Source organism: Cuculus canorus, chromosome 10, assembly GCF_017976375.1.
Source record: "Cuculus canorus isolate bCucCan1 chromosome 10, bCucCan1.pri, whole genome shotgun sequence".
In the NCBI taxonomy this organism is placed as follows: domain Eukaryota; kingdom Metazoa; phylum Chordata; class Aves; order Cuculiformes; family Cuculidae; genus Cuculus; species Cuculus canorus.
Window position 1 is genome coordinate 57134 of NC_071410.1, and position 21444 is coordinate 78577.

At 39.1% G+C, this 21444-nt stretch overlaps 1 protein-coding gene across 4 annotated transcripts in view; it reads left to right on the plus strand.

Moving 5' to 3' along the window:
* ZC3H12B (zinc finger CCCH-type containing 12B) overlaps nt 1-21444 on the plus strand; it is a 33038-nt gene that overhangs the window by 2840 nt on the left and 8754 nt on the right. For 2 of the 4 annotated variants that reach the window (XM_054075781.1, XM_054075783.1), the window contains exons 2-5: nt 15980-16751; nt 19870-20009; nt 20723-20957; nt 21050-21156. In XM_054075781.1, coding sequence (XP_053931756.1) covers nt 16141-16751; nt 19870-20009; nt 20723-20957; nt 21050-21156 — 1093 coding nt within the window. In that variant the 5' untranslated portion in view covers nt 15980-16140. Of the gene's footprint in view, nt 1-1768; nt 1908-14973; nt 16752-19869; nt 20010-20722; nt 20958-21049; nt 21157-21444 lie in introns of those variants that run through there. The other 2 variants (XM_054075782.1, XM_009555288.2) reach the window with 2 other exon arrangements.

The following is a 21444-nucleotide window of genomic DNA, read 5'->3' on the forward strand; positions in this document are numbered from 1 at the left end:
GTGACTTTCCAGCTACTTCGTCTCTGAGCAGTGTTGTCATTATATGGATGAAGGACCCTTAGAACAAAAGAATAATTAGTTTGCATTGGGCTTCAGAAGGTATCTGGTCCAACACTCTGCTTAAAGCAGACCTAATCAGTGATGCGCTGACTTTGCTTTTGCAAAAGCAAGGGAACGTGTGTGAAAATCTGAAGTCACAAGATGACTCTAAGCTCTTCTGCTTTCCGTAAAGGTAGTATCTGATGCTTAGTGAGCGAGCTGTCTCTCTGCTTCTGGCATGTTTTTAGCAGCTTCTAAGGCACTTGTTTCAGTTTATCAGCAAGTGTATATCCTAAGGTTGAGCACATCCAACCTCTTCTTGAATGGCACAGCATGCGAGGGTCCACCCAGTGTTGTTGAGATCTTTAGAAACCGAACACCCTTGGTTCTTCAGGTTTCTCAAAGATTTTTGTTCAAAGGAGCATTTGGTTTAATCTATCAAGGTATCAAAGTAGTGCTCTAAACATTCAATTACAAAATTAGGCTTAGTATAAGTTAAGATGATAAGATGCATCACATCCTTGATGTGTTTTTGACTTTGCTGCATTCACAATGTTTTTTTTCTGTCCTGGAGCACTGAGTCATTTGGATCTGCAGAGTAGGTAGTACCAAACAGTCTCCTCTCAAAACGTGGAGTAGGAGAGCTAGGGTATTGCTTTGGTTTTGGATGATCTTGCTTTATAAGGAACTGCGGACAAGTAATCTCTTCAGGGGTTACACTCTTGCTGGGGTTTTACATCATGTTGTCAGCTGAGGTGTAGATGTCTTGGTAGGTACAGCAGACTTTTTGAGTAGCAGTAATGCTAGCTTGTAATTGCTTGAGATTGTTAGAGGATGGGTGGAAAGGTATTATGTTACTGTTAGAATACCTTCTTGTGAATGTGTGCTTGCTGTCTACTTTTTTTTTTTTTTTTCCTAATGTTTGGAAACATGGTTGAATATCTAATGCAATAGAGATATTCCATTCCCTTCACAAGTCTGGCCTTTATACTTGCCTTGTACTCAGGATTACCTCTTCTTGCCACTTCCTCTATAATTCCAACTGTGTCCATCCTGTCTGTTTGAATCTTTACTGATGATGTGACAAAATGAATGAAGTTCAAGGTAAGAAGCTTAAATTCTATACTACCTTTGCGTTTCTCTTCAGTTCACACTTGATTTGTGGTTAACTCCTCCACAAGCAATTTCTATTGATACAACATGTGAGACAACTTGCTTTTATGGGCACTCTAAGACCAGTATCTGTGATCATTCGAAGTATTTGCTGAAATAAATCTGAAGTACCTCAAACATTGATGTAATATTGTAGTTTTTAAATACAGTTTTTCAGTTTAACACAACTCAACAATATCCTTAGAATACGGTGGAAAGGGATACCTTCCTACCAGGTTTTCTTTCCCTTCTGTAATACTGCTTCTGTTGTATGTTTTGGATTAAATCCTGTGGTCATCACCAAAGCAAAATGGTTTCTTTGGAAGTTTGGGCTTGATGAGGCCATAGAGATTCATCATGTATTTGCACAGCAAAGAAGGCATTATGTTATTTCATGTTCCAGTTCTACTGTGACCTTGGTGTTTAACTGGTTTTATGTTGGATTTTCAGAAGTGCCTATGATCTCTCAGACTTCTGGCTGATGGAGATTCTGTTACTCTTTTCCCTGCGGTCTGTTAACACAGTAATGTTTTTTTTTTTCCTGGCATTGTCTGGAATGGCTCTAGGTGAATTTCTGAGTCCTTTATGGAAGGTTAGCCGTGGAAAAGCATCGCAGATGTCCTGTCACACTCCTTAAACTTGCCAGACAGTCCTACAGGACATACACCCAATGTTTGTGTTGTACAGTACTGCAGCGTGAGCAGAGTTAGAAAAATGTGAGTTCTGAGCACCTCTTTGAGGTCTTACTTCTCATGTAGCAAAATGCTGTGCTTTTCTATTTTGTGTTTCGCTTGTCAAGCCCGGAAGCATGGTAACTCGGTGCTGCTTCTGCTCAGCTGGACAAGGAAGTTTTCACCAAGGTCCGGCAAAAAAGGATTTGTAACTTTGTAACCTGCTGGAACAGTGGCAGATATGGGAAGTTTTTTTTGGTTTTCTGGGTTTTCTTTTAGGGCTTATCTTGATCACTAGAGTTGTAGAATTGATCTAATAAATAATAATTTCTCCAATAATAATAATAATTTCTCCAATAAAAAGACCATAAAAAAGCAGGATGGTTCTCATGACCTTTCACAGTCTGGGGAGTAAGTAGTGACTCTTGGATGTAACTCAGCAGAATGTCATCGCTGCTGAATGACACGCTTGCTCAGACGTGCTGTTCGGTAGCCCAGCTGAACACCAGTTGCTTGCATTCAGCAGTGTTGAAGTGGAAAGAGAAACTGAGGTCTTCAGGGTGGTGGTTGCACAACTATTTTCTTGCATGAAAGTGTATAAGTTATTTTTGTCTACCACAATGATTTTTCCTTGACTTCATGTTGCAGGATGTTGTTCCCCTTTGCACAGGTGCAGTTATTTTTTTGAGATGCATTGTAAACTTGATCTGTGTTTCAAAACAAACATTTCTGCCCTAGCTTGTGCCTCAAAAAACTTCCCACCCAATCTCTTTTCCTGCTGGCATGTGTGAGCCTGTCAGCCTCTTTTTACTGTAGGGAGAGTCATGAACAAGGAGGTTCCTAGCTGAAGTGTTTTGGTTAAGAGTCTGTGGCACAGTTGTGTGAATCTGGGTTGTGATACCCACAGGTATTCTCATCAAATCTGAAAATAAGCTGATCTTCTAACTCGTTTGCATGTATCCCATCATTGGCAGTGACCCTGCATTGCCACAGTTCTTGCACAGCGTTCTTCATTTGTTTTAAACTGAGCCAAATGTGGTAAAGGGATTTGGGGGACTTAAGTTTTTGCAGCATTTGGGAAGGAAGAACACTTTCCTCAATTAGTCTGTGAAATGTATGAAGTGATGCATTGGCAGATGCAGAACTCTTGTATGTGAATATAGGTGTGTCTCTGTGCCTGCGCTTGCGCGTGTGTGGATATGGTGGGATTGTTTCTATCACTGTTCCGTGTTGACAGGACACAGGTGGGCACACGAAGATCAGAAAGGTAGAGCTTAGTGGTATTTCTAAAGTCATTGACAGTTCTGTGTATTCTGGTGTGTGCATTCTTAAAATTGAGCTGAACCTCTTCTACTATTACAAGCATTCCCTCAGCATTTGTTAAGAAAGAATATCCCTTCAAGGTTGGGTGGTGATGATGATTATGTTCACCTTAATTGGTGAGTCAACGCTGAAGATCCTACTTTGCTCCTTGCCTCTGTAGCAGATATATGCTAAGTCACATTCCTTGCTCTTCTACTCCAAAGGTGGTTAAGGGAGGGAGAGAAATAGATAAACAGGAATGGTAAATTTTCTTTTCTTTAAAAAAGCTACTTCTGAATTGACTTGGAAAGGAGGAAGCTTCTAAATAAAAATTACTGCTAACCAGTAGGCTATTTTTCAGTTGTGGTTTCAATATTAATTTTCAGGACAAAGGGTTCACTGCTGGTGTTATCTGCTAGAACTTCGCTTTACACTTAGTGTGTATCCGTGTTTTATTTTAGAAAAGTCATAACGAGTAGGAAAAAATAAAATATTTTTCTTGTCAGTGTTCTGAGTTTGGCTTGATAAAAGACTACACAATATTAGGCCTTTGATTTGTATAATTTTAAGGTCTCTCTGTTCTGTTCATCAAAATGACAATGTTGAAACTTCCTATTAATGTGTTGAGGCTGACACTGCATAGTAAAGTAAGAAAAAAATCCATTAAAATGAATCAAAATGCTGTCATTTATATGGCTATAATTATCAAGGGATTAAAAACTCTGATCTGCCATTTTCATACTTCTGTTAAAAATGCTGTTTTACTTGGTGCATGCTCTGGGAATACTGGTTATACATGTCTAAACGTACAAATGAGCTGCAGATCTGTGCTCAGCTCTCTGGTTTAGACCGTTGCTTCTATAACAGAGAAACTATTTGGTTTAATTTGTTAGATTAAAAAGTAAAAAATGTATTTGAACATGTGCTCATTTTAATTATCTTACAAAAAGAGGATTCCTTTTAAATAAGGACGATTCCTTTCTCCTCAGCAAGCAAAGCAGTATAAGTGATGTAAATGCCAGATATTTGCATCAAAAGCCAGCTGCTTTTATTTTGGTTAAAGCCCGATATACTCGTTTTCCTTCACTGAGTGACTCGTGTGTGTTTTAATGGAAGCTATTTCAGAATATATAGGCTATACATCTGTCAATGATTTGATGCTTATATAAGTGTTGTTTGCTAAGTACAGAAGCTTTGAGGACAGTTTTAATGAAAATATTTAAAATACAGTTCTAAAAGGACTAACAGGGCAGAGTTCTTTATTCCCAGTCCTGTTAGATAAATTCAGAGTGCTTGGTCATGTGATCTTGTTAACACTGCTGAGAGGTGCACTTGACTACAAGTTATTAATATTTTATTTTTGAAGAAGCATTACATTTTGGAGTCACTTTAATTTCAAAATGGCCAACTTAAGTAGGATAATTTTCTAGAGAACCTGTTTTATCCTGTTTTCCTGCAATTTTGCAATGTTTGACACAGTAAATGAAAAATAAATACATTAAGCTGCCACGTTTGTTACATGCTGAAAAGAATTCATTCTCAGGTTAAAAAAATAAATTGGTGAAAGGTATTAATTCCTGTTGAATTACAGCAGGTGTATTGCTGCGGTATGCATGTGTAAACTGTAATGTATTCCTGTTATCTGTGCTTAAAATAGTGATAAGTGTGGAAACTTGGTGGTTCAAGGTGTATAAACAAATAGGCAAAACTCTACAAGTCATCAACCCTTTTTCTTTTCATTGAGGACAAAAGAGAACTGCACATAATGTCCCACAGTGCAACTCTGCCAGATTTTTTAATCGATTCTGAAATACCCAAATGTTAGTATTTTCTACTTTTCTTCAGTTGTGAATCTATCCCAGCAGATGTGTACCACCTCACGGTATAATTAGAATGAGAAAATGCTACCATTTTTATTTGTGACTCATATACTGTATCAGCTTTAAGTGCTTCTTTCTCAGCAGATAAAATAGTTCACTACCTCAGAAAATATTCAAAGTAGCGAGCAGTTAGTGTGCAATATCTGTATGGCTCCTGAAATAAGAACACAACTAGAAGGTTGTGTCTTCCATGAAAACACCACTGTTGAGTTGTGTCATTTTTTTCAGGAGCAGTGTGCAAACGTGGTTTCAAAAATTGCAGGGCTATCTCTGCAGCTGGAGCTGCTCTTTGCCTCTGTCCTCTGACAATAAGTGCTGCCTAATAAATACTGTTTTGTCACGTTCCTGAAGACTTGTGCAGTGCATTTCAGGGTTTTGTTTTTTTTGTTTTGTGCTGCAGAACCTAATTGTACTGTCTTTAAAATGGCACTTAGTCGTACACTGGGGAAGTCTTTAAAGAACACAAAAACATACTCTGAGAAAGTGTCTTTAGAGTAGCCCCTGGTCTGTGCTGTAGCACACTGCGGTGTTGAAGATCCTGTTGGACGTAGGGTCTCTGGACACTGAATCGTGTTTAAAAAGACTTCTTTCTCTTTGTGTCTGCTCAGATTGTTTCCATGGTTTTAGACTCTTAATATACCGTAATCGTTATGTGTGGAAGCAGGAAGTTGTCAGCTTTTGTGTTTGTAGGCTTATCCACTGTCTGCATGGTAATCACAAGACATAGCTGCAGAAGATCTGCAGTGCTCATACCTGTTGTATAGTGGTGAAGATGATAGGTTTCATTCATTCATGGCTTGTAAACCTGAAATCTTGCTAGGATTGTGCAGTTTGTGTGTCAGTCCATGTTGTTACGATTTGGTTGCTCCTGGTGCATGAGTTAGTGATGTGAAATAGTTTGGATATATGTCTGTGTACGCTTTACTCAGCTTCTGTTGATGTAGAAGTAGCCACAGTTGTCAACGTCCTGGTTGCTGTTTAGAACAGCCTTCTTCCAGAAAGATGCCTCTTCCTGTATGCTGCCTTACAGGGAAGGCTCTGTACTGAGAAGCCAATGATCAGTAAGTGCAGTGAAGATACTAAGGCATTAACATTTATGCTGAGTCCATGCAGGGAATAACTTAATTTTCTTAATAAAAGCATGCCAGCTTTAGAGTTCTTGTGAAGATGTTTATCTTGACAGTTCAGGAAATCCCAAAGGAGAAATTTGCAATATTTTTTCCTCACTGTGCATTGAGATAGTGGAAAGGCAGTGTCATAAGGGACCAAAAGGAAGTTGTGTGATCCATTCTTTTACCCTGTCTTCTCTGATTCTGTTGGTCCTGCTGAAATAAACAGGTTTTGAATAGAGTATTTCTAGCACCAGCTCTTTAATAGTAATTTTCATTTGAACAGTAATCATTAAATAATTGCCAAGTGTTTTTACTTAACTATTACAGTTCTGTTTTACTAAGCAGACATTTTCCTTCTGGTTTATTACCAGCAAAATTGAATAGATGCTTTCAGTTTAATCCTTTATGAACAGAATATAGATAACTTTGCCTGACTTTCTTCTCTGAATCACGTTATAAATTCTACTAGTCAGTCGTGACTGTGCTGAAAGAGGTGTTTAGTGAGAAAACTTGGTTGCTTAGCAATGGACATCACGAGAATTAAAATTTTAAAGCTGCAGCATATTTCTGAGTTATAGTATCTTCATATCAGAAACTGTTAATAGCTTTCTTTTTCCCTCTTTAAGCATGTGTTCATATTTGTCTTTGGGGAGAGTGTAACTCATACTGAATAAATACTAAAATTTCAGCAATACAGCGCTATTGTTTGTGGTCTGTGAAGTGAGCTGTTATTCCAACTTTGAGAAAATTTTGGGGCACACGGACTTATTTCTCAGTTTTGTAGTTATCAGCAAAATCAAGTGTTACTCAAATTATTATTATTATTTTAATGTTTGTTCTGTTTTTTTCTTGTAAGTGGCTTTAATAAAAATTGTGCTCCTGTGTGATATCCCCTTAATGCATCTAACTTAAAAAGTGTAAGGTGCAAGCAAAAACAGAACAAAGAAGTGGAAGATTAACTGCAAGAATTTTTCTGTAAACTGATTATTAGTGCTTAAAGTGAGGATAAAGGCAATGAGACAATAGAGAATTCTAGGTGGATCAACTCTTGCTTCCAGAAATAGAGCTCAACTAAGATATCCCTGTCCAAAGACTTTGCCTGAAAGCTGCCATTTTATTCTATGTGATTAAGGAATTGCTTTCACAAGGCTAAAGGTAATCCATAGTTCACTGTTGTACTGTTCAGTCCGATACTGCCCCGACATCTGATACTGCCCCGACAAAGATACACTATGTGTGCAGGCTAACGTTGTGGCAGAGTTGAGATTATCACTTTGTCTCCTCATTTTATCCTCCTCCTCCCATAGAATCATAGAATAGTTAGGGTTGGAAGGGACCTTAAAGATCATCTAGTTCCAACCCCCCGGCCATGGGCAGGGACATCCCACTAATTCAGGCTGCCCAAGGCCCCATCCAACCTGGCCTTGAACACCTCCAGGGATGGGGCAGCCAGAACTTCCCTTGGCAACCTGTTCCAGTGTCTCACCACTCTCATGGTGAAGAAATTCTTCCTAATGTCTAGTCTAAATCTGCCCCTCTCCAGTTTGTACTGTCGTCCTTCCTTTTGTAAAGGGTCTCAGAGTCTCATCACTGTTTCCTTTTGTCTTTGTTCTGAACCACGTTACTGGGGAGTCAATTCAAATGGCTTGAACTGTTATTTGCTTTGCAAATGTATTATCTACAGACCTTCTCTCACAGAGTCACTTACATTGGAAAAGACCTCCAAGATCATCAAGTCCAGCCATAAACCTCCCACTGCCAAGTCCACCACTCAACCATGTCCCAAAGTGCCACATCCACACGGCTTTTAAGTCCCTTCAGGGATGGTGACTCCATCACTTCCCTGGACAGCCTCTTTCAGTGCTTGACAACCCTTAAGGTGACGGAATTTTTTCTAATACCCAATCTAAACCTCCCCTGGTGCAACTTGAGGCCATTTTCTCTCATCCTATTGCGTGTTACCTGGGAGACCAACACCTGCCTTGCTCCAACCTCTTTTCTAGGAGCTGCAGAGAGTGATGAGCTCTCCCCTCAGCCTCTGCTTCTCCACATTGAGCAGCCCCAGGTACCTCAGCTGTTCCTCATAACCTCTGTGCTCCGGCTGCTTCCCCAGCTCCATTTCCCTGCTCTGGACACTCATGCTGGCCACACTATTCGGATACAATTTGCTCTCCTTGTGCTCAGACTTCTGACTTGAATAGAATTCTACAATTCCCCCAAAGTGTTAAGCTTCTAATTCAAACTGAAGACGGATGAAGATGCAAGTGCTGAGTGTTTGTATCTACGTACATCTGTGTGCCGGCCATGTGCCTGTGCTCTCTGTGTGTGTAACCTAGTGTGACGTGCTCAGCATTGCTAAGAGCTGGAACGCGGGGTTCTCCAAACAGACACCACAGCTCTTTGGTACAGTATACAGCATGTATTTGACAGTGATACTTAAGGTACACTTACAGCATTGGAAGCAGGAAACAATACTAAAACTGTAAATGTGTTTTAAAATTCTGTCTTAGGTAGGAGTCAATGGCAATAGATACAGAGAGTGTTGCAAGGACTTCTTATTAGTTAGTTCTTATTCTAACTTCGTATTAATTAGAGAGGTAGTGAGGGGAAGGCAACACAAATTACTTATGAGAAGCTTAAAAAAAACACCCTTAAAATGTTAATCTTGTATCTATTTAACACCCTTTCACATTTACTGTGAGAAGGTGTTGATACCAAAAGAGTTTATCTGCCACTGTTTTCTGTATCAGTGTAAAGAGCAATGGCCACAACTCTTTCATGGGCCTGTCTTGTGTTTGAGCTAGCAAGATATAATCTGGTCAGTATCTCATTAATTCTTTGTTTCTTAGCAGTGTCAAGCTTCTTTTAAAGGAACTTCAGAAGTTCCCACATACAGATTTTAATCAGCAGTTTCTTTATTTTGACTGTTGCAAAGGAAAGAGTTGTACAGTTGAGATAGGTGGTGAATTCACGTCCTTGAGGTTAAATGCTTTGAATATACAGAAAACCAATTTCCTTGATGTGCCTGCATAATAGATGACTCATTTATTTAAAGGAGAATCATGTGGTCCACTAAGAAGGAGTAATATACTGAATATACACTGCACTGTAGATGCAGAGGTAACGATAGCAAGTAGAGATACTTAACTGGAAGTCAGAAATAAACTGAGACCAAATATGGTTTCAGATGTAGAGTGGTAGAGAGCAGAGACCTTGCCTCCAAGAACAGGGTATCTGAGCCTTTTCAGAGTGGTGGTACTGGCGATGTCTGATCACTGGCATTGACAAAGACAGTGACTGACAGGCCTGTTAGTTCAAAGTACTGGTGCGCTGAAAAGAGACTCCATCTGTGCTGTAGTGATCCTGGGCTCCAGAATACGACTGCAGATTTATTTTAAAAAAGTGATGACTGCAGTTTGAGGACAAGCAGCAGTCAATCTTTGTAGTTATGCCTCTTCTCACTGTTGAGCTGGCTTACTCGGGGACAAGGCTCTGGATTGTAGTCTGTGAACGCACACCATAAATCTGTGGTGATAACTGGACTAACTGGATAACTGGAAGTTCCAAGGGTTGCGGGAGGGTATAGATTGGACTGTTCAGGGCTGTGAAGAAACGACGGATAGACCATAGTGCTGGTTTTGTAGCTGAATGATGGTGTTCAAAGTCTGATTTCCAAGCTGGAGGTGGGGAGGAGGCTGCTTTGTTGAAGTAGTGGTTGTTGCTACTGTTGCTGCTTCCTCTTGCTCAGTTCTTCATTGTATTCTGTTTGCTGCCTTAAGTGGAACGCACCGCTTCTTCCTTCATAGGTGTCCTCTCACAATGGTCAGGGAAAAGGTTGGTCCTGTGCTGTCATGTTTTTGTTGTTGTTGGATTTGTTTCTCTTGGTACTCCTGACACAACAAGGAGGTGGTCCTTGTGGTTTGAGAATCTTAACCTTGTGAATTTGGGAACAAATCCTACAATGTCCAAAGTCTGTCAATGCAGTGGAACGGTTAGGTTGCACAGATGGAATGGCTGAGAGGCTTTGGTGCAAACTGGCTTGTTTTCTAGGAGCTTTTGGTGAAGTGTCCAAGTTTATAGAGGTGGGTGCTGAAGACTGCCTGCCTCATTGTCTGTCAGCATGGCAGCTGGTGCTAAACCAGGTTATCTAAACTGCTTGACAGAAGTTGACTCTATGTGGTGGGTGTTCAAAGAAAATGAGGAAAAACTCTTTACTTTTCCAGAAATTACAGTGTCTACGTATCGTATCTTTTTACTGTAAGGTCTGTGATATGTCTTGGTAGAAATGACTACAGCTAGTACAGGTGAGACCTTTTGACTTTTAGTGCTTCCCTCACAAGATCCTTGATGGATGTGAGGAGATTTTTATAAACCACTGTGATCTAGTATTTAAATAATGCGATGATAACTAAAGATGTATTTAATTTAGGTTTTTTTAATTCATATCTCAAATATTTGAAAGATAATAGTGATTGTTACAGCACAGATCGAATATTTTCCACGCTATGCAAGAAGGGGATGAAACAGCTAAAATTTCCGTAGTTAGTGGCTTTCAACTGAAGGCTGAAATGAATGGGAAAAAAAAAGGGAAGAAGGAATTCCAAGGTGAGCTGTGGAAGTGGATTTTTCCACAGAATGAGCTCTATAACAGACCCACCAATCTATCACAGTAACCAAGGTGTGTACCTAGGAGTACCTCCAAAGTACAGGATGCTGCTTCCTACCCCTGCAGAGAGCAGCCCTCTGAGGTACAGGGTCCTGCTTCCTAGGTGCAGGCTGTGTCTGAGTCGCTTTCTTCCCAAGCCCGGCGGGAGTGAGTATGTCAGCAGCAGTGACAGATTGTTCTTAGAATTATTTAGATTATTTAGGTCTGGTTGTGATCAAACTATCTTCTTGTTTTAAAAACATCTTAATTTCAGGGAAGGACTAGTGAAATTTATGATAAATTGCTTGTGTGATGTTAAATAATAGAAAACTAGAGTTATATGTGGAAGTGGACAATGCAACAAAATGGCGAAGTCAGTTTATATGCAGATAAGATATATTTCAGCTAAGAATGAGGGAAAAAATTAAATGTGGAAGTAATAGTGATAGTGTTACCCAGATTATTTTAGTACTATTAAAAAGTCTTCCTCTCTTTGAGTGAGTCCAGTAATTTCCAGTTAAGAAACAACGTATTTTGCTTATATTGTAAATTAATATTTAAGTGTTTAGAAGAGAATGTAAATTTGGTCCTTTAGAAGTTGGTTTAAGTGGATTACTTATGGAAAATAATTTCTTGAAAAAAATACGAAGAAGTAAATATGAAAATCTAAACAACCTCCTCTCACTTCATGATACTTTCAAGGATGTTTCCACTCTTAAGAACCTTTGGCTGGTCATTCTTGTGAGATTTCCACTGGCAAAGGGGTTAGGATTATTTACCAGAGGTGGGAAAACAGGCATGATAAGTTTAACAAAAGCCAAAAATGTTCTTAGGACGTTACACTTAGAGAGATGGTGGCAGCTTTGGACAAAGAACAGAGATTTTGAAAGCTGGGCCAAGAGAATCACCCTGTTCTTTGTGGGGTGCCAAAGCAGTACAGCGTCTTAAATTTGAAGCCAGGAGCCTTACCGCAGGTAATGCAAGTGTCCCTGGGTTGCAGTATTTTGTGCTGAGGGTGCATTGTGCAGATAACGTGGGGTTTTTATCTTCTATTATAACCATTTTTTATACCCTTTGCTTTAGTTTGGGAGGGTACAAGGTTATACATGCAATCTAATTGAAATCCATTCCAGATGAAGCTGATTAATACATCTATGTTGGCAAGTACTTGGGTTTAAAATATACTGCTGTTAGTGCTATGCAAGAGCAAATCACCTCAAATGAAAACTAAAGAGTGCTGTGGTAATAATGGTGTCTTTTGTATGATTTTCGAGAGGATTCGTGAACATATAGAATGCTGTTAGGTGTTTTGTATGATTTTTGAGAAATTCCTGAACATTTAGAGCGTTTGATGTTTTGTATAATTTTCAAGAGGATTCGTGAACGTATAGAATGCTATTAGGTGTTTCGTATGATTTTTGAGAAATTCGTGAACATATAGAATGTTTGATGTTCTGTATGATTTTCGAGAGGATTCATGAATGTATGGAATGCTGTTAGGTGTTTTGTATGATTTTCGAGAAATTCGTGAACATATAGAATGTTTGACGTTTTGTATGATTTTCGAGAGGATTCGTGAATGTATAGAATGCTGTTAGGTGTTTTGTATGATTTTCAAGAAATTCGTGAACATATAGAACATTTGATGTTTTGTATGATTTTTGAGAGGATTCGTGAACGTATAAAGTTATTAGAGGGATTCTCTTTGAATGCATGGCATTAAAGAACAGCAAGTATCTAAATCTAACCTAGTCTAAGTCTGACTGAAACATAACTCATCAACGTTAGAACTACTATTCAAATGCAGTGTTTTTATTCTACATTGCATAAAGGGCTTGCAATATGGTGCTTCTTTATTAAAAAACAGTCTTGCTTGACTCAAAACTTGGCCTTTTAGGTTTTTTTTGAATATAAGTGATTACTACTTTCTTTAATTAGCTGGATTTTCTAAGGAACCTAGGCGTTTGAGCAGCCCTCTCTATGTACATGTGTGTTTGTGTTTGCATGGAAGTGCATCACTAAAGAGCATGAGCAAGTGGAAGTCATTACATGAAGCACTACTTGAAGTAATTTTGAGACCATTGATAGTTTTGGTTGAGACAGCCACTCTTCTCACTTACCTTAGAACCACCTAGATGTAGCTGAGAATCTTGCTGTTCGTATTCACAGAAAGAAATTTTCACTCAGACTGTGCTTTACATGATGTGAGAACTAGGACTGTATTTTATAATATTCTGTTTTTTTTCTTCTAAACCTTTGTTTTCCTACTGTACAGTTAATGATGGAGTAATTCCCTCTTAGCCACTCTTAAGAGGTCACAAGTGAACTGAACAGAACAGATGTTTATCCCACGGGCAAACAAAACACACAAATAAATATAATTTCAATCTAAGACATTTACCTAAAATTTCTCATTTGTGAACTTGCATATTCTTAGGATACCTCCTTCTTAGGATACCTACCTTCTAACACGTAGGTTCTTTCCGATGTCACTGCAAGTGTGGGTTCAAGCTCATTATGTTCTGGACATACCTCCACCATCTTCACCAGTACGCTAGCTTATGCCAGCCAAGTGAGATGTAACCACAGAGCAGACGTGAGAGTGCAGTCTGTAGAGCATTACTGTTTGATCTGTTCAAGGTAACTGCTTATTACTGTGTAAATGTTTCGCAGATTAATAGTCTTTGTTTCACTTTGAGGCAATTCTAGGGGTTTTGTTGTTGTTAAGCCAATAAGGACCTGTCTTAGAGATCCTTTGACATTTCTGTGCTTTTGATAATCCAGTTCTGTCACTTGTTGTTCTCTGAAGCACTCCCACAGGCAACAAACCCACCATTTAATGTAGAGAGACAGTCAAGTAAGAAAGCTTTCCAAGATGAGTGGTGTGTCAGGGACTAGGATTTTCAGCATCTTATTACCTAGAAACAAAAGGATATCAAAACTCGAGTAAGCTTTGACTTACGTGTACACTGGTGGTTCTTCCATTCGATTCTTTTGTGGCTTATAATGCTGTGTGACATGTCCATAACTTTTTTTTTTTCAGGAAAAAAAATGATGAGTGTTTCATTTTAAAGATATTTTTGGTATAGAAGAATTTGGTTTTATGTTTATTACATTAATTTAGTAATGTAAAACAAATATATTTGTATGTGTCGGCATTTCCATTATGCTTTTGATTTCAGTTACTTAACTTTGTTCTTTCGAAGAATATGAAATTCTCTTTTTAGGCAATCAAATAAATAATGATGAAGTGAACAATGTCAGAGATGCTCTTCTCCCGGCTACACCAGACACACTTTGCCCCCCCCTAAGAGAGAGTCCGACGCTTATTTTTAGTCCCTAGATTTGGCATTGCTGTACCTCACAGGAGTCGCACTGCTTTACGTTAAGGGAGTATTTTTCCTATTATTTGCAGTTTTGGTAGACCACAGTAATTAAAGAAGAGCCTCTGTGGTCTCTTGGGGATAGGAGTCAGATTTTTTTTTAAAAGCATTTGAATACAAGTGTATTTGATAATGTCCTGTATATAAATAATTCATGTACTTGGTTGGAGTACTTACAGTCTTTTGAAGCGAATTTTGTCATCTTTAATGCCTGCTCATAGCCTGAGGGAGTGGAAGATACATGAGAGAAGAAAAAGGTGCAGAAAGAGATATAAATTTATTCTTAGTTACACTAGTGACCCTCAGCCTCCCCTCCCCCCAAAAAAACACCCCATGAGTTATACTTCTGTGGTTGTTTTATTTTTCCTTTGTAACTTCTTTTTTTGATGCATGAGGAGGTTATTAGGAAAGGATGCCTTTGAGCAATCTCTGTCACTGTGCCAAAGTCATGGCTATTTTGTGTCACGGAAATCCCGGGAGAAAGCTTTTTGTGCATCCACAGCTTATATCTGCTGCATGGGTCAGAACGCAAAGGTAGCTGGATGGACTTCTAAAAAGCAAAGGTGTGTTGGAAAAGTGTGTCAGTACTAGGTCTTTCTTCTGTGATTGCTGTTTAAATCCAGGATCACGCTTCTTGTACCACTTCAGACTCCATGTTGGCTGATTGCAGTCTGCAGGATCTGTAGCTTTGAACTGGGGCTCTTTCAGGACTGCGGTATATTTTCATTTTTCTGTCTTGCTATCTGTTTTCTCTTTGTCTGTAGTTACATCTAAAAGAGGAGACTTTAACAAAAGCAGGGTTTATCAAGATGAGGAAGTAGATTTAAAATAAATGGTTTCTTCAAGACTGTTGCATCCTTTTTGTTACTCACATGGGATCCTGCATTCCCCAGCCTGCTGTTTTACAGAGGGGTGGAAAGTTGGACTTGCAGCTTTGTGAAAGTAGGCCTCTAGCTAATTACTTTGGTAATCAGTTTTCTCTAGTTACCTGCATTTATATCTAGGTCTTAGTTTTCCATTTTTAATCTAAAACGTGTACTACTATAGGTGCTATTCCCTTTAACAACTATTTCTCAAAGGCTTCATGACATCAGTTCAGCCCTTCACAGGTCACTTGAATCTTCTTGTTTGGCAGACCTCTCAGTAGAACTCATTGGAAAATTTTTCTTCTAGTATAAGACAAGAATTGTGAGCTTCTATTCTGACTTTCTGACAAAAATGCAGTAATATCCATCCTCGATTTTGGAATTTTTGGTGCAGTAGATGCAGTAAACAGAGCAAAGATGATCATTGTGTAGAACCTTTGTGCATCTTGTTATTGAGCTTTACATGTCCAGCATGTAAAGCCAGCTTGCAGTAAACATAACTTCTCGGTTCTGGTGGTAAACCCTTCCTGGAAGAGGCTGAAATGGTTGGTGTTAAATTTTGTGCAGGCTGGAACTCCATACGGATATTCCTGCAGTGCAGGCTGTAAAGACCCATTTCTAGTGACAGTGGTGGTTCACCCTTTTCTATTCTGTTATCTTTAAATGTTACTGGGATTCTCCATTAATTCCAGCTGCAAGTTTGTTGTGTGGGAAATATAATTTTTTATTTTTTTTACAGAGAGTAACTGGGGGAGGGAGAGTTTAATTTGTGGTTAAAGAGACAAGATAATTATATGCTTTATTATGATTGGTTTCTACACAGAACTGTGAATGACTGGGGACCTCTACTTACTTGTAAACAAATCACTGTTGTTGAGTATTCCACAGAATTTGTCAAAAGCTAATTTGTTTGCTTATTTTTCTTTTAGGAACTTCATGTTGGTGTTGTTTATGCCAGAACATAGTAAGCAAGACAAATTAACTCCAGCCTCGTGTAAATTTTAACTGGCCAACATGATGCAACGGAGTATGAATTCCAGGTGGCTTTGGAAATGAAAGAGATCTGAGCTCTGGCTGCAAGCTGAACGTGATGACGGCCTGGTCTATGGTAGGGAAGCTGAAAATGGAGAAGAGGTGCTCCAGAGAAGACAGGAAAGTGGAACAGGATGCTGGGGGGTGCAGTGCTGAATCTGAGGAATGGACGAGCTCAGAAAGTGAACCTGAGCAAGCATACTTCAGAAGCAGCTGTAGCAGTACTCAGTGGAAAGAAAAGGAAGTTCCCACTAAACCGCACCGGCCACTTTGTCGATCCCCGTGTTTGGATCGCCCAAGTTTTTCACAGAGCAGTATCACACAAGACTTGAAGCTAGATGAATGCAAACCAAACTTGGACAAGGAATACCAAGCTAAAATGGATTTTGCTTTAAAGCTTGGGTATGCAGGAGATCAGATCCAGGCTGTACTGAATAAACTGGGAGCAGATGCGCTCATCAATGATGTTTTGGCAGAGCTTGTGAGACTTGGCAACAAGAGTGAGGCAGAGGGACAGAGCAGTGCCAGCAGTACCGCAGGTGCTCTGCTACCAAGAGGCCCTTGCCCAAAGGAAATTGCAAGCCCTGAATTGTCACTTGAGGATGAAGTTGTGGATAACAGCGATAACTTGAGGCCAATTGTCATTGATGGAAGCAATGTGGCTATGAGGTAGGTCTCCCTCTTGCAACACTTGAAAATAATAAATCACTAAGGGATTCATGAGAAAAATCAATATTGATGCCAAAGTCATTTTAAGATGTGTAGTATATTTTACACCAATAATACATCCTAATGGATTCTTTAGTCCAGGCTTTTAAGTATGTTGTTACTCCTTTATATGTAGTCTGTATTCCAATTCTTCTCTTTGCCTTTTCAAACCAAGTTCTCCTCTGCAATCTTTGGTTTAGCAATCTAGCTGTAGCGTGCTTTTGCATGGATGGGTTTAGTTTTTTTAGGTCCTTGAGCAATGTTGAAAATTATCTTTCCTTACTGTCCGGAGGCAACCAAATAGGGGAGGAAAACCTGGTTCTCTTTGAGATGATATGCAGTGTGTGCTGATGATGTGCAGTGGTCTTCAGGGTATTTGAGCTCCTGCTGGTCGAGCCTGCTCAGAGTTCCATGTGATTTTGCTGTGTCAGTATGGGGATATGCATCAGCCAACATGCTGACTCACACAGTGGTGGTGCTTGTCATTTCAGATGGGTGTGCATGGGCCACTTAGCTGCTTGGGCCAACACTAACTCGAGAGATACCTGTCCAGTGCCACTTTTGAGCATGTATGTTGTGTCTGCAGTTCAGCTAGCCAACGTTTGTTTATTATGGAGAAAGTATGTCTTTATTTATGCAGTCTGTTTAGTGATCAGCCGCAGTTTCTTCAGGTAGTATTTGCACAATAGATTTCCTTTAGTGTTTTTATTAGGAGTATTGAGTATTTCAGAGTTTTGAAATTTATAAACCCCCCAAGTCCCATAAGAATATTTTATATACAGGATTTTCCAGTGCCAGGTTGTGGTTACATCAATCCATAAGATGTTTCTGTAAAGCAGTGTCACCAATATTGGATTTAAATATTTTCTTTCCTTTTTTTTTTTCCTGTGCATACTGAATTTGCTGCTCGAGTTACTCCTGAGCATATGGCAGCACCTGGAGAGAAGCGTGTGTGTGCTCTTACTCTTCCACCCCTTACGAGCTGACGCTCTGCTTATAGAATAACAGAATACTTCAATTTGTAAGGGACCTGTAAGGATCATAAAGCCCAACGCGTAACAAAATGCATATTCACATGAAAATTTAAAAGAATATTAAATTCTGTAAAATCTGACATGTATAAACATCTAAAGACAAATGCTGTAGCCACATTGCGGCTTCTGTATTCATTATTTAAGTTTCAACTTAAACACTGGTGATCCATAGGCCTTAGTTATATATACAGTATTAGACATGTCTGCCTTTGGCCTGTTTCAATGTTCCTTTATGTCGCATATTGAGCCCAGGAAGAGCAGGTATTTTGCTGGAGTACAGCAGCAGCAACATTGAAGTAAAATTTTGACTGCTAATCCATAGAATGCTGCTAAAGACAACTTAAATAAGATGCAAATCTCGTAATTATGCAGCATCTGAGAATATGCAGGACTGAGAATATCCGTGCAAGGCTTAAAAATGCTGCAGTTATCGATAATGCAAATGGAGGCCTTGCCTTTACGGCAAAATGTAGTTATTGTAACTGAAAGGTGGCTACATATGGAAAGTGGAACCATTGCCATTTTCAGTATTGAAGTTTTCTTGAAGTAAGCAGTTCTGGATGAGGTTGCAAAGAACTAGAAGCTCAGAACAGGATGGTGCAACAGCTGGAAGCCACTTTGGGCACAGTCAGTGCCAGCTGCTCCAGGTGGTGGAAGTACCTGATGTTCTGCAGCGCCACAAAGCCACAATGAGGGCTGGCCATGAGCTTCTGGCCATGGCAGAGTCCTCTCCTGTGCCTTCTGCCCAGCGCTGCTCCCTAGGCCCCTGGTGGGTTTTCTGATAGGGAGCCTCACTGGTGCACCCGGGCCAGCATTCTGGAATCTCCCTGACCTGACTGCTCCACCGCTTTTTCGTGGCAAACCTCTCACTCCTCAGTAAGGCATTCCCTTACCCTTCTCAAATGCAATTGTGGAAGTAGCTTGCTTTGCTAGCCAAAGTGAAGCATATTAGGTGGTTTTGTTTGTGGGTTTGTTTTTTTATTTAGTAATTTTTTTTCCTTAAGTAGTTACAATATTAATTGAAAAGAACCAGAAGACATAGTTCTTATTGCAAAATTCTATGGCGTAGCAGTAGTATATGCACTCTGTTTTTCAGACAAAGAAAAATTTGACTTGCATCTAAATATGAAATGCAGCCATAATGCAAAGATTGGTGTCTCTCACCTATGCAGACTAACTGCTCAGGATATTATAATTAAATGTTGTCGTCTTTTCTTATATTCTCTTGCTTATTTTCTTCAAGCATTCCTATACTATTTCATAAACTGATGTTTTAGTTCACTCCATGTCTAGCAAATTAAGGTAGGTGCACCATGAGAATTTGTAATTTGAATAAGATTTGTAATTAAGAGTCAACTTTTTCTGTCAAGCCTCTAAAGAATTTCATTTTCCCTTTGCAGGAACTTCTTAGGCCATTTTAAAAATTTAATTCCTTTTTATGGGCCGCTTTAGACTCCTGTGTGTTACAGAAAACAACTTTTTGATGGGGGTGTGGCTTAAAGAACTCTGAGAGTTATTTCTTTCCCTTAAGAAGTCCAAATAAAAAATGCAATACGAGATTAGTACGAGAGAAAAGTATTTTTTAAATGTAGATATTTAAAGACACCATTTGCCCCTGACTGACAGCATTGTTAGTTCATTCCTTTTCTGTTACTGATAGCTTTTTATGATACTACTTAAAATAAGCTCAATTTGTTGGTGAAAAGCAGTATTTTTTCATTGGCTCAACCAACAAAATGAAAAAATGGAAAACCTTCATTTTCATTTGATTTTGCTTTTGGAATAGTGAAATTTCACTGCTTTTAGTTTTCAGTCACAGCATTCCTGTGATCTTATGTCTGAGTAGCTCTAGATAATTCTTTTTCCAGTCACGTGAGCTGGTCCAACAAAAAGGTTTACCTCTCTCTACAGGCTTTTTTTCCCTTTTATCTTTAGACCATGGCACCTTTAGAAGGAAAAATCCCCAAACCACCACAACAACAAAAAACCAAAGCTAGACGTAACTTTTGTCCTTGCTGTTTCTAAAACTTTTGCATCTTCTTCAGCCATGGGAATAAAGAAGGATTTTCATGTCGGGGAATTCAACTGGCTGTTGATTGGTTTCTGGAAAAAGGACATAAAGATATCACTGTGTTTGTCCCTGCCTGGAGGAAAGAACAGTCTCGACCTGACGCACCAATTACAGGTAACGAATCAAGACTTGCCTTGACTTAGTTAAAAAGTAAAACCACTATTGCATTAAGGCACAACCGTGTCATCATTCTGGTGGGAACTGCACACTGGGCTGTGGATTTGATGTTGCATTCAACTATTCATTCAAAAACACAGTGGTTTCACTGATGAGAAAATAAGCATTTAAGTATCTGCACCTGTAAACAATGCTGGGGGTTTGTGATGTTACTGGATTGTTTCAACACTTTTGAGAAGTAATTGTCATAATTTTCCCGTTAGCAAACACTGTTAAGCACATGGGGACTGATTCTTAGTTGCTGTGCGAGTACAGATTAAGTCGTATCGGGCCAGGGATTCATTTAGTAGGGTTATCTTAAATGCAGAAGAGGCAGCAGCATGTGTTCTGACCCACAGAATTCCTCATGTTTTACTCTAGACTAACAAGGTGGCGATTTTAATACAGTTCTTGATGTGATCAGTGAGTAAAGGTACATGGTGGTTTACAGAGGAGGAGAGTGAGTGTGAAGCTTAAATATTTAATATTTACCCAGTGCTTTGAGACCTCAGAAATAAAATGGCACTCTGCATCTAAATGTTCTTTAATGACAACAGGGACAGTATATGAACATGACAAAACACTTTGTCAGAACAGAAGGCAAGAAGTTTCACATTTCAGAGGCTGCATTTCTTTCTTCTAAAACCTGCTCAATTAAAATTATTTTACAGATCAAGAAATCTTACGTAAATTGGAGAAAGAAAAAATTCTTGTTTTCACCCCATCCCGAAGAGTTCAGGGAAGAAGAGTAGTTTGCTACGATGATCGATTCATAGTAAAACATGCCTTTGACTCAGATGGCATCATTGTGTCAAATGACAACTATCGGGACCTTCAAAATGAAAAACCAGAATGGAAGAAGTTCATAGAGGAGCGGCTGCTCATGTATTCTTTTGTGAATGACAAGTATGGGTTTTTTCTCTTCAAAAGTAAGAGAATTTGCTAATTCACAATACTCAGTAAAAACTGAAATTCATATTTCATTTCTTTCCTCTCAGGTTTATGCCTCCTGATGATCCTCTGGGGCGCCATGGTCCAAGCCTTGAAAATTTCTTAAGGAAAAGGCCGGTTATTCCTGAACATAAAAAACAACCGTGTCCTTATGGTAAGTGCTTGAGTCTGATTGATTTATTGTATTCAAAGGTAGATGAAGCCAGCAATTAATTAACATCTTGTCACTAATTGAAAAAAAATCAGCCATTTTTCATGTAGCAATTCAAGCATGACGTCCATTTTTAGCTTTTTCTATTTTCCTTCAGTTTGTATTCAAGGAAGGGGATTAATAACTATAGTAACTGTGTTAGAGCTGTTTTGTTTTATTAGCACTGTGTATGTTGTCATTGAAATTGTGAGCCAGTGATAGGAAAAGTGATGTGTCTTACCCTTGATGCGG